This window comes from Mugil cephalus, chromosome 1 (genome assembly GCF_022458985.1).
Source record: "Mugil cephalus isolate CIBA_MC_2020 chromosome 1, CIBA_Mcephalus_1.1, whole genome shotgun sequence".
Taxonomy (NCBI): Eukaryota; Metazoa; Chordata; class Actinopteri; order Mugiliformes; family Mugilidae; genus Mugil; species Mugil cephalus.
Window position 1 is genome coordinate 29,770,894 of NC_061770.1, and position 12,626 is coordinate 29,783,519.

Below are 12,626 nucleotides of genomic sequence, written 5' to 3' on the forward strand. Positions count from 1 at the left end.
GAGGAATGGAGTCAATTGATATTTCAGAGATGGATGTAGATAGATACAGCAGTATTACTATTTATGTGGGACTTGAATGAAAGAGTGTTGCCGAGACTGACACCCAGACTCTTAAACTGAGGAGAAGGGGAGACTTGGGAGCTATGGATGAGAAGGGGGAAGCGGTTGACTTTGGAAGATTAGATGGGGTGGCAATTAGAAGAAATTCACTATTTATTTTCAGGACCTTGGAAGTGAACCAGGATTTGATTTCTGATAAGCAGGCGGTAAGGGAAGAGGTGGGAGTGTGGAGTTAGGTTTACTGGAGAGGTAGAGCTGGGTGTCATCCGCATAGTGGTGGTAGTGAATGTTAAATTTATGGAAATAGTACCAACAGGGAGGAGATAAATGATGAAGGCAGAAGTCGGATTTAAAGGATTTGAGCTGAATGAACTGAGTGATAAGAGTGGAAACGATGAAGGGCGGTCTGAGAGACGACAATACAGAGTCTACTAAGGAGTATGGGGTGGAAGATGGTGTCAAAGGCTGCACTAAGGTCAGGGAGGATGAATGTGAGAGAATGAACTGAAGTCAGCTACAGTAAGGAGGTTGTTGGTAAATTTTATGAGGGCAGTTTCGGTGCTGTGGCTGGGATGGAAACCATTGTGTATGTTGGTGACTACTTTTTCAAGGATTTTGGATATGACAGGTAAGTTGGAGATGGGTCAAAGATGATTATGTTTTGATATTGATTAGTAATTAGTTTTGAACCTTCTGAACCCTCCCAGCTCGTCTGACTGTGAGTCCTAGCAGCCCTCAGTTCTTTAAAGGAGACTTTGTGTCTCTGAGCTGTGAGGAGGACGACAGCTCTGCTGGATGGACTCTGAGGAGAAACACCACCAAACGACAGAGGACTCAGTGTGGAGCTGGGTGGGGAGAACCAGCTGGTTCTTCCTGTAACATCAGCTACATCCACCCATCAGACAGTGGAGTTTACTGGTGTGAGTCCAGAGAGGGAGCAACCAGTAACAGCATCAACCTCACTGTCTCTGGTAAGCTCAGACTGTGGAGTTAGTATTGATGAAGCTGTGTGGAAATGGATGAAATGCTGTAGTAAATAAGTAGTCACCACTTAACTACATACACGCAGTATGCGGCCAACTCCGGTTCACTCTTGACCCTCATCCTCCTCAACCTTATCGGCAACACTCACACTGGCCTTTACTGGTTCCTATCTCTCAGACCGCACTCAGTTCAATCAGGTCCTCCCCAGTCACTACAGGTGTGCCTCAAGGTTATGTCCTGGGCCCCTTCTCTTTATCATTTATCTCCTTCCTCTTGACACAGTTTTTGATAAATTTAACATTCACTGCCACTGGCTGACACCCAGCTCTACCTCTCTATTAAACCTAACTCCACACTCCCATCCAAATACTTTAATTGGCACCCATTCACACTTTCCAAAGTTGAACACTTTCTCCTTCTTATCAACAGCTCTTCAGTCTCCCATGCCCCTCAGGTTAAGAGTTTAGGTGTCATCCTCAACAACACTCTTTCTTTCAAATCTCACATAAATAACACTATATGAACTGTCAGCCTTCATTTACAACATATTAACTGATTCCATCCCTCCCTCACGCCTAACAGTACCTTCATTCAAAGATATCCACAGCCTGGTCTTTGTATACCTGTGCGACCTCCTCCACATTACCACTCCGGCACACTCACTCAGATCTCTCTCCTTCCTCCACCTCATTGTGCCCCCTGTTCACCTCAGCACCGTGGGGATTGGAGCTTTTAGCCACTCGGCTCCCAAACTCTGGAACTCTTTACCTTCTGACCTCAATGATACTGACTCTCTTGCTATTTTCAAAACCAGACTCAGTACCCATCTGTTTGGAATCGCTTAATTACTCCACCACCCTTAACTCCAACACTACGCTAACTCACCTTCTTCATTTCCAAAATTTTATTCATGCTGTTTATTAAATGTTGTACATTCTTGTTTGTTAATGATTGAATATTGGTTATTGTGTGTTTCTTGTATTTGAATGATGTTTTATTTTGTGTCCATTGGTGTTTCTTTCCCTTGTTCTATTAGCCTGTTCTTTTCTGTAAAGTGTCCTTGGGTCAACCGGAATGCGTTCCCTAAATAAAATGTGTTATTATTATAATTATTTAGTTTGTCTCTGTGTTGAGGTGGACCAGTGATCCTGCAGAGTCCTGTCCTCCCTGTGATGGAGGGAGATGACGTCACTCTGCTCTGTAAAACAAAGACCACTCCCTCCATCCTCTCAGCTTCTTTCTATAAAGATGGCTCTTTGATCAGGACTGAGTCTACAGGTCACATGACCATCCACCATGTTACCAGGTCTGATGAAGGCCTCTACAAGTGTAACATCATCAGTCATGGAGAGTCTCCATCCAGCTGGATCACTGTCACAGGTGAGGAGCGTCACTTTGATTTCAACTCTTATTTCTTCCACATGTTCATCTGACCAGGTGAGATTCTCTCTACAGAGAAACCTACAACCACAGCTCCTCCAACAACTATTGAGGCCACACCCCCTCCATCATCCTCCCTCCACCTTGTCTTCAGACTGGTCTGCCACCTGGTGGTGTTCTGTCCATACTTCATCTCCACTCTCCTCATGGTGTCTTTATGTCGACACAAACCAACAGGTAACACTCACTCACTCACTCACTCACTCAATCACAGTTTTCTGAATTAATTTACTGTCTATGTTTTTTTTTCACCTGCTCTGACTGCAGGAAATGACCTTCTTGTCTCCATGGTGATGACCCCACCTCAGGTTGATCAGGGATTGGTTGATGACTATGATGACGTTGCTGATGTCACCACAGAGCATCACTTCTGAAGTGATCTGGTCTTTGGTGTGATCCTGAAGTCAGAAACCAGCATCATCTCTTCCTGTCTGTAGTTGATGTGTTAGAGTGGAGAGGATTCAGGTGGAAGTGAAGGAATCTGGAGGCAGATGTCCTAAACTGGCCACCGTATAGAAGTTAACATCAGAGTCTTTTCTCAGTCTTTCACTTAACTTGAACATTTCAACAAAGTGAATGCACAAATGAATGAATGATATCCAATGTGCCCTGGTAGCTCATTTCTCGGGGGAGTTACATGCATGCAGATTAGCCATGTGGAGGATATATCAATACTTCCTAGGAATTCTATAATGCACACAATGATAAGATTTGATTATACAGAGAAAAAATAAAATGTCAAAGTTTTTTATTGTGTACGTTGCGTCCTGTATGGAATAAGTCATATTCTGTAGCCAGATTCTTCTTTACTCTGGGTACTTTTATTTCATCCAAATGTCTAGATAGACTGTGTCTGGTTCTATTTTCATGAGAACCTTTGTAGAATGTGTGAGCTTTGTGGTATTTCTATAAAATCTTGGTCCAGTTCTAGTGAAGAGGTTACTGAATGAGTTCAGAATGATTTTATTGCTATCAGGGTGTTGAATGAACTATTCAGAGGTCTCCCTGATGTGATAATGTGAAGAGGTTGTGCTGGGTGGTGTATTGTCTTTGATGATGTTGTGGTTCTCCTGATAACCCTGGTTCTTTAAATGTCCTGCTCCAAAAAGTCCTTCCATTTCTGAACAGTGTCTTATCGAAACAACTCTATGGCTGCGATGGTGATGACTCTCTCAATAGTACTTCTCTACAAGTTGCTGAGGATCTTGATTAACATTACAAATACTTCACCCCTCTCACGAAGTAAAGTCTTTTCCTGAACTCGTCAGGGCTGCAGCATCATCAATGATCATTTTGTCTCCATGTGAACCAAGTTGTCTTTTTCAAACAAATGAGGATATAACAAACTCAAAGTTATGTTCCCACGTGATGATGTGGTTTCATCTGTGTTTTTTTTTTTTTTTTTGCTTCTCTTCTAATGCCAAGAGGAACAGGAAGGAAGAGGTTTTTAGTTTCTGTTAAACTGCTGCTGGTCTCATTTCAGTCAGCTGTAGAATGGAGGGAACATCTGTCCAGAGGCTGCTGGGTGAGTCTGATCTGCTGGATGTGTGTTGGTGTCTAAACGCTGAAAGATGATCACTGCTGCTTTCCACAGCACAACAGTCTTTAAAACTCAAAGTGTGGTTTCTCTTTAGTTCTGGGCTCTCTGCTGTGCTGCACAACAAATCAAGGTTAGTCAACTTTTTCATTCTTTTTAAACCTGCTCAGTGTTTATCATCGTTGTTATTTAGAGTCAGCGTTTTCAGTCAAGATCTTTCATGTAAAAGAGCAGACATGATAAGAAACACTGAGTCTGTAGATGATCACTACCTTTACATTTCTGTAGCTGAGAAGATTTTAAAAGATGAGAGGGTATTTCATTAACATCAAGTTGTATAATAACAATATTACATTTTATTTCAAGAGCACATTTCAGGCCTCTCAATGACACTTTACAGAAAAGAACAAACAGAACAATAGATTTTAAAAAAAATCTATGGAAGGATACAATAAAAATATTATTCAATCCATCCATGTACAATATATAACATTTACTAAAACAGCAATGAATCAACTGTGTGAAAGAAGAAGTTGAGGTAAGGCAGTATTGAGGTTAGAAGTGGTGGAGTGACTAAGCAATTTTAAACAGGTGGGTCTTGATTCTGGATCTTAAAACAGGGAGAGAATCAATATTATGGATGTCAAAGGCTAAAGAGTTCCAGAGCTTGGGAGCAGAGTGGCTGAAAGCTCTGATCCCCGTGGTGCTGAGGTGAACAGTGGGGACAGTGGGGTGGAGGGAGGAGGAGGATCTGAGAGAGTGTGCTGGAGTGGCAATGTGGAGGAGTTCAGCCACGTATGGAGGGGTGATGTTGTGGACATCTTTCAAAGTACACAGAAGGAGTTTGAATTGAATTGTTTATGTTACTGGGAGCCAGTGAAGTTGCCGTAGGATGGGGTGATATGGTGGGAAGAAGAGGTTTTGGTAAAGATTTGTGCATCTGAGTTTTGAACCAGTTGGAGGCTATGGAGAGGGACTGAAGAGGAGAGAGGTACAGTAATGAAGACGGGAGGTGACGAGACTGTGGACATGAATGGAGGCAGTGTTTGGGGTGAGGGAGGAATAGAGTCAATTGATATTTTAGAGATGGATGTAGATCGATACAGCAGTATTACTATTTATGTGGGACTTGAATGAAAGAGTGTTGCCGAGACTGACACCCAGACTCTTAAACTGAGGAGAAGGGGAGACTTGGGAGCTATGGATGAGAAGGGGAAAGCGGTCGACTTTGGAAAGAGTAGATGGGGTGGCAATTAGAAGAAATTCACTATTTATTTTCAGGACCTTGGAAGTGAACCAGGATTTGATTTCTGATAAGCAGGCGGTAAGGGAAGAGGTGGGAGTGTGGAGTTAGGTTTACTGGAGAGGTAGAGCTGGGTGTCATCCGCATAGTGGTGGTAATGAATGTAAATTTATGGAAATAGTACCAACAGGGAGGAGATAAATGATGGAGGCAGAAGTCGGATTTAAAGGATTTGAGCTGAATGAACTGAGTGATAACAGTGGAAACGATGAAGGGCGGTCTGAGAGACGACAATACAGAGTCTACTGAGGAGTGTGGGGTGGAGGATGGTGTCAAAGGCTGCACTAAGGTCAGGGAGGATGAAGGTGAGAGAATGAACTGAAGTCAGCTATAGTAAGGAGATTGTTGGTAAATTTTATGAGGGCAGTTTCGGTGCTGTGGCTGGGATGGAAACCAGTGTGTATGTTGGTGACTACTTTTTCAAGGATTTGACAGGTAAGTTTGAGATGGGGCGAAGATGATTATGTTTTGGTATTGATTAGTAATTAGTTTTGAACCTTCTGAACCCTCCCAGCTCGTCTGACTGTGAGTCCCAGCTTCTCTCAGGTCTTTAAAAGAGACTTCATGTCTCTGAGCTGTGAGGAGGACGACAGCTCTGCTGGATGGACTCTGAGGAGAAACACCACCACAGGACAGAGGACTCAGTGTGGAGCTGACTGGGGAGAAGCAGCTGGTTCTTCCTGTGACATCAGCTACATCTTCCCATCAGACAGTGGAGTTTACTGGTGTGAGTCCAGAGAGGGAGCAACCAGTAACAGCATCAACCTCACTGTCTCTGGTAAGCTCAGACTGTGGAGTTAGTATTGATGAAGCTGTGTGGAAATGGATGAAATGCTGTAGTTTGTTTCTGTATTGAGGTGGACCAGTGATCCTGCAGAGTCCTGTCCTCCCTGTGATGGAGGGAGATGACGTAACTCTGACCTGTAAAACAGAGACCACTCCCTCCATCCTCTCAGCTACTTTCTATAAAGATGGCTCCTTGATCAGGACTGAGTCTACAGGTCACATGACCATCCACAATGTTACCAGGTCTGATGAAGGCCTCTACAGGTGTAACATCATCCGTCATGGAGAGTCTCCATCCAGCTGGATCACTGTCACAGGTGAGGAGCTTCACTTTGATTTCAACTCTTATTTCATCCACATGTTCATCTGACCAGGTGCGATTCTCTCTACAGAGAAACCTACAACCACAGCTCCACCTGCCACTACTGAGGCCACGCACCCTCCACCATCATGCTCAGCCAACCTTGTCCATAAAGTGGTCTACCACCTGGTGGTGTTCTGTCCATACTTCATCTCCACTCTCCTCATGGTGTCTTTATGTCGACACAGACCAACAGGTAACATTCACTCATCAGTCAATCAATCAATCAATCAAGGACAGGTTTCTGAATTAATTCACTGTCTACATTTTTGACCTTTATGACCTCACCTCAGGTTGATCAGGGATTGGTTGATGACTATGACGATGTTGATGATGTCACCACACAGCATCATTTCTGAAGTGATCTGGTCTTCGGTCTGATCCTGAAGTCAGAAACCAGCATCATCTCTTCCTGTCTGTAGTTGATGTGTCAGAGTGGAGAGGATTCAGATGGAAGGGAAGGAATCTGGAGGCAGATGTCCTGCAACAAAATTCAATTAATTAATGACTGAAAGAATGATATCCAATGTGCCTATGTGACTCATTTCCATGGCGATTTAAATGTATGCACAGCAGCTATATGGAGTAAATATCATTTACTCCATACTCCATATTTTTTATGGATTCTATAATGTACACAATGATACAATTTAATTATATAGAGAAAAAATAAAATGTGAAGAGGAATTGAGTTGTGTGTACTTTGCATCCTATAAAGGGTATCGGTACTATTTTGTAGCCATATTTTCTCTCACTCTGGGTGCTTTGGTTTTATCCAGATGTCCAAATGAAGAGTGGGTTTAGTTCCATTCTTACTAAAACCTTTGTAGAATAGGTAATATTTGTGGTAGTTCTAGAAACACTTGGTCCATTTCTAGTCAAGGGGTTGATCAATAAGTTCAGAATGATGTCATTGCTATTGATCAGGAATTTCCCTGATGTGAGAGTATGAAGCGTTAGTGCTTGGTGGTGTATTGTCTTTGATGATGTTGTGGGTTCTCCTGATGATCCTGGTTCTGTAAATGTCCTGCTTCAAAAAGGCCTTCCTCTCCTAAACAGTGACTTTTCCAAACAGCTCTCTGGTTGAGGCGTTTATGACGCTCTCAATGGTACTACCATAAAAATTGTTGAGGATCTTGGTTGACATACTAAATTTCCTCAGCTTCTCAGAAAGTACAGTCTTGTCCTGAACTCATCAGCGCTGTAGCGCCATCTATGAACACATAATTTCCATGTGAAACAAGTTGTCTGTATCAGACAAATGCAGATCTAAAAAGATTGTTTTCCTTTGTGGGTTGTCCCCACGTGATCATGTGGTTTCATCTCTGGGGGGTTTCAGTTCAGTTCTAACTTCAAGTAAACAGGAAGGAAGAGGCTTTTAGTGTCTGTCAAACTGCTGCTGGTCTCATTTCAGTCAGCTGTAGAATGGAGGGAACATCTGTCCAGAGGCTGCTGGGTGAGTCTGATCTGCTGGATGTGTGTTGGTGTCTAAACGTTGAGAGATGATCACTGCTGCTTCCCACAGCACAACAGTCATTAAAGCTCAAAGCGTGGTTTCTCTTTAGTTCTGGGCTCTCTGCTGTGCTGCACAACAAACCAAGGTTAGTCAACTTCTTCATTCTTTTTAACCTGTTCTGTATATCAGTGTTGTTATTTAGAGTTGATGGCTGAATAATTGGTTTAGAGATGCAGTGATATTACATCTGTTATGGTATTCTGGAATTAGTTTTTATTGAGTGCAAACTAGGGCTGCATGATAAATTGTTAAAAAATCGCAATCATGATTCACACATACGATTCTCAAGCATTTTATTTCACGAGCGGCATCACAAACAAAGGCTCCCATTTCTTCACGGATTTTTTCGAGCACCTTTAAAGGCAGCACTGCTGCTGACTGCTGCCTCGACCTATGGTAAAGCGTGATTCCATCAGTGGAGGAAGCCTGCCTGCAGTTGAGTGTGTGGAAACAGTGATGGAGAGAAGAAGAGAGAAGTCAGCGGTAAAGAGAGTTAAATGGATAACGAAGAAACCCCAGGTGCTAGTGGCGAGAGTCACCCACAGAGTTAAAGTTCATCAGTTCAACAAATATTTCATAAAAAAAAGTGCCAAAAAATTGTGATCTCAATTCTAAGCAAAATAAAATCGTGATTCACATTTTTTACGGAATCGTGCAGCCCTAGTGCAAACCTTACTACATCCCGAGAGAATTTTCCTCCATCATTCTCGCAGGTGTTTACATCCCACCGCAAGTCCCTGCCCGTGAAGCACTAACCCGCCTGACTAAACAGATCTCCACTGTGGAAAACTCCAAGCCAAACTCGGTTGTTCTTGTGATGGGAGATTTCAACTCGTGTAAAGTCGAGCTGCCAAGATACAAAAAGCCGGTGAAATATGCCACACACGGCAACAAGACACTGGATAACTTTTACACCACCATAAAACCCTCATACCTCTCCATCCCCCACGCCCCCCTTGGACACTCTGACCACTGCATCATAGAGATAGTCTCCACATACAGGCCCCAACTAAAAAGGGCCAAAGCATCCAGGACGGCAGCAAGGAGGTGGACTCCAGAGGCAATAGACATGCTTCAGGACTGCATGGAGTCTACTGACTGGGAGTCACTCTGCGTTTACATGCAGAGCTTAATTGAGCTATGCTCAAAATTCGACTTTCTGACTACAATCCTTGTCCCAGTTTACATGCAGCACAAGAAAATCGAATAACTGCTCCCCTCCTCCACACTAGGTGGCGATATGTGTCTTTTCAGCAGGATAATACCATGTTAATACGGCCTGATTTCCGGGTGACCTATTACATGATATAATAACCAAGAGTCGTTCATGCGGCAGACCGGCACATCAAACAACAACCAGACGGATAATAGGCCATTTTTTAATCTCATACATAAAGTTTGCGCTAATTCTGGTGCAGATAAGTTGCGCAATATCCTTCAAACGTTTCTTCTAGCGGCTCTATTTAGCTTCTCCTTCTTCTGGGACTGGTTTTCTTAGACGTTTTTGTTCGGGGGTCACACGGCAGTGCAGTGGCTGTCGAGCATCCGCACATGCATTATCCGATTGGAAAACTGTATACATGCCGGAGAAAATTGAATTCTAATCACATTATCTGGGTGTCTCAATCGGACAATGAGAACTCCGATTTTAATCTGAGTAACGTGTTTACATACACTTAAGTTTTCCTGTTATAGGCCAACTAAGGCAATAATTCACCCTGAGGATTTTGAGTCCTCAGTTTTGTTAACACTGTATGCTCCCACGTCAGCTTCTGTGAACAGGTGTGCCTCCCATTCAAAACCATCACATGGTACAACAACCAAAAGCTCTGGTTCTCCAAGCAGCTCAGAGAGCTCAGGCGTACGAAGAAGGTGATATAGACACATTCAGGCAGGCCAGACAGGACTGCAAGAAGGCCATCAAATGTGCTAAAGAGGACTATAGAGCCAGACTGGAGCGTGATTCAGGCACTCACAATCCTGCAGCTGTGTGGAGTACTCTAAGAACCTTCACCAATTACAAAGGAAAAAGCCCTGTTTTCACCCTCACTCTTGGACTTGCTGACAATCTCAACAACTTCTACTCCAGGATTGAGAGACCTCCTGCTGCTCCACTCCCCACACCCCCTCCCTCCTCCCTCACAGTCACCAAGAGCTCACTGTCCCACTCCATACCTCCATACCTCAATCGGTCTCTAACTGGACAACTTAAACGGTTAAGGAGAACTCTAAGTAACATGTTTACATGCACTTAAGACACCCAGATAATGTGATTAGAATTTGGTTTTCTCCGGCATTATCCCAGTTCCAAAGAAGGACAGGATAACATGCCTGAATGACTGTAGACCTGTCGCTCTGACATCTGTGGTCATGAAGAGCTTGTAGAGACTCATCCTGCCCTTCCTAAAACCAATAATCAACCCCCTCCTAGAGACAGTGGAGTTGGTCATGGACATGGACTTCCATAGACACTCTCACACACCTCACACCCCCCACTTCTGAAATGGGAGACACACTCATATATGGTCATCAAGCAGGCCCACCAGAGAATGTTTTTGCTCACCTTGGGGACACTCAAAATGAATGTCCCCAAGGTGCACACCAAGTTCTACAGAGCCACCATTGAAAGTGTCCTCAACACCGCCATCACGGTGTCGTATCCCGCATCCACTGCTCACAACAAGAACAGGCTGGAACACATCATGAGGACAACCAGTCACCTCACAGGAGCCTGTGGGTGTTCTGCACTATGTCAGATCCCGGCAGAGGACTAGAAGGATAGTGGGGGACCCATCACACCCTGCTCACTCCCTGTTCAGTACACTCCCTTCAGGTCCTAGGTTCAGGTCCACCCAACACCTGAACATTTTTTTTCCTCAGGTCATCTCTCTCATTGAACAAACCCTCCCAGACCCCTACTCCACATCATTCCCAAAGACAGTTATGACGGTAACACACCAACTATTTCTGCATGCAACATCCACAGCAACAGCCATCTCTTGCCTGTATTTATTACAGTCATTACTCACCGTATATCTTTTTTTTAAGTTTATCTAAATTGTATATGTTGTCATTTTCTCGCTAAGTTAACTTTTATTTAATGTTATGTGGCACTGTTATACGGGTAAAATTCCTGTGTACATTGTACAACTGGCCAATAAAGAGATTCTGATTCTGATGCCTTCAGTCAAGATCTCTCATGTAAAAGAGCAGAAAGAGATGATTATAAAAACTGAGGCCGTAGATGTTCACTAGCTTCACATTTCTGTAGCTGTTCAGATAAGATTTTAAGAGATGAACATGTTTTTGTTGTTCAACAACATGAAGAATCAACTGACTTTTGGATGTGACAGATTTGATGTCAATAATAAAACGTATCACTGTTGTTTCATCTGAACCCTCCCAGCTCATCTGACTGTGAGTCCCAGCAGCTCTCAGTTCTTTAAAAGAGACTTTGTGTCTCTGAGCTGTGAGGAGGACGACAGCTCTGCTGGATGGACTCTGAGGAGAAACACCACAAAACGACAGAGAACTCAGTGTGGAGATGGGTGGGGAGAAGCAGCTGGTTCTTCATGTAACATCAGCTACATCGTCCCATTGGACAGTGGAGCTTACTGGTGTGAGTCCAGAGAGGGAGCAACCAGTAACAGCATCAACCTCACTGTCTCTGGTAAGCTCAGACTGTGGAGTTAGTATTGATGAAGCTGTGTGGAAATGGATGAAAAGCTGTAGTTTGTCTCTGTGTTGAGGTGGACCAGTGATCCTGCAGAGTCCTGTCCTCCCTGTGATGGAGGGAGATGACGTCACTCTGCTCTGTAAAACAAAGACCACTCCCTCCATCCTCTCAGTTACTTTCTATAAAGATGGCTCCTTGATCAGGAATGAGTCTACAGGTCACATGACCATCCACCATGTTACCAGGTCTGATGAAGGCCTCTACAGGTGTAACATCATCAGTCATGGAGAGTCTCCATCCAGCTGGATCACTGTCACAGGTGAGGAGCTTCACTTTGATTTCAACTCTTATTTCATCCACATGTTCATCTGACCAGGTGAGATTCTCTCTCCAGAGAAACCTACTACCACAGCTCCTCCCACATCTACACCCCCATCTCGCAACAATGCTGAGGCCACGCCCCCTCCACCATCCTCCCTCCACCTTGTCCTCAGACTGGTCTGCCACCTGGTGGTGTTCTGTCCATACTTCATCTCCACTCTCCTCATGGTGTCTTTATGTCGACACAGACCAACAGGTAACAATCACTGATCAATCAATCAATCAGTGACCGTTTTTTTCTTTCTACATTTTGTTTTTCACTGGTTCTTTCTGCAGGAAAAGACCTTCCAGTCTCCATGGTGACAACCTCACCCCACACTGATCAGGGATTGGTTGATGAGTATGACGATGTCTATGATGTCACCACAGAGCATCACTTTTGAAGTGATCTGGTCTCTGGTCAGAGTGGAGAGGATTCAGACGGAAGAGAAGGAATCTGTTTTGTTTTTTTCAGTTAGCTTTAAATGTGTAACTTCTACATTATATTTGTGCACTGAATCCAAAGCTTTGTCCTTGAAAATTAACTTTCTATTAATAAATGGTGTTCGTCCAGAAATCTTTCTTTAGGCTGTATCAGGGCTG

At 43.7% G+C, this 12,626-nt stretch overlaps 3 protein-coding genes across 4 annotated transcripts; all 3 read left to right on the forward strand.

The window, feature by feature from the left end:
* Positions 1–454: 454 nt before the first annotated feature.
* Positions 455–6,001, forward strand: LOC125023760 (low affinity immunoglobulin gamma Fc region receptor II-like). The gene is made up of 7 exons (XM_047611268.1): positions 455–551; positions 768–1,031; positions 2,179–2,424; positions 2,500–2,661; positions 2,752–4,009; positions 4,119–4,154; positions 5,839–6,001. The coding sequence occupies exons 1-5, from the start codon at positions 455–457 to the stop codon at positions 2,856–2,858; spliced, it is 876 nt and encodes a 291-aa protein (XP_047467224.1). The 3' UTR covers positions 2,859–4,009; positions 4,119–4,154; positions 5,839–6,001.
* A 218-nt stretch (positions 6,002–6,219) lies between these two features.
* On the forward strand, positions 6,220–6,882 carry LOC125010180 (CD166 antigen homolog A-like). Of its 2 annotated transcripts, XM_047588571.1 has the most exons (3): positions 6,220–6,427; positions 6,503–6,667; positions 6,765–6,882. In XM_047588571.1, exons 1-3 carry the CDS (start codon positions 6,220–6,222, stop codon positions 6,767–6,769), a joined length of 378 nt encoding a protein of 125 aa, XP_047444527.1. In that variant the 3' UTR covers positions 6,770–6,882. The 2 variants fall into 2 exon arrangements, with proteins under 2 accessions (XP_047444527.1, XP_047444523.1); XM_047588567.1 differs by lacking the exon at positions 6,765–6,882 and having other exon boundaries at positions 6,503–6,744.
* A 985-nt stretch (positions 6,883–7,867) lies between these two features.
* LOC125009777 (low affinity immunoglobulin gamma Fc region receptor II-like) lies at positions 7,868–12,595 on the forward strand. The gene is made up of 6 exons (XM_047587973.1): positions 7,868–7,927; positions 8,037–8,072; positions 11,394–11,657; positions 11,737–11,982; positions 12,058–12,240; positions 12,321–12,595. The coding sequence occupies exons 1-6, from the start codon at positions 7,897–7,899 to the stop codon at positions 12,425–12,427; spliced, it is 867 nt and encodes a 288-aa protein (XP_047443929.1). The 5' UTR covers positions 7,868–7,896; the 3' UTR covers positions 12,428–12,595.
* The last annotated feature ends 31 nt before the right edge of the window (positions 12,596–12,626 follow it).

Excerpts from the sequence above, each read along its gene's own strand:
- LOC125023760 (XM_047611268.1), top strand. The coding sequence starts at position 455 with ATGAAGGGCGGTCTGAGAGACGACAATACAGAGTCTACTAAGGAGTAT. Across the intron at positions 1,032-2,178 it reads CATCAACCTCACTGTCTCTG|GTGGACCAGTGATCCTGCAG; the intron begins GTAAGCTCAGAC and ends CTCTGTGTTGAG. Across the intron at positions 2,662-2,751 it reads ATGTCGACACAAACCAACAG|GAAATGACCTTCTTGTCTCC; the intron begins GTAACACTCACT and ends CTCTGACTGCAG.
- LOC125010180 (XM_047588567.1), top strand. The coding sequence starts at position 6,220 with ATGGAGGGAGATGACGTAACTCTGACCTGTAAAACAGAGACCACTCCC. Across the intron at positions 6,428-6,502 it reads CAGCTGGATCACTGTCACAG|AGAAACCTACAACCACAGCT; the intron begins GTGAGGAGCTTC and ends TTCTCTCTACAG.
- LOC125009777 (XM_047587973.1), top strand. The coding sequence starts at position 7,897 with ATGGAGGGAACATCTGTCCAGAGGCTGCTGG. Across the intron at positions 8,073-11,393 it reads GTGCTGCACAACAAACCAAG|CTCATCTGACTGTGAGTCCC; the intron begins GTTAGTCAACTT and ends GAACCCTCCCAG. Across the intron at positions 12,241-12,320 it reads ATGTCGACACAGACCAACAG|GAAAAGACCTTCCAGTCTCC; the intron begins GTAACAATCACT and ends TTCTTTCTGCAG.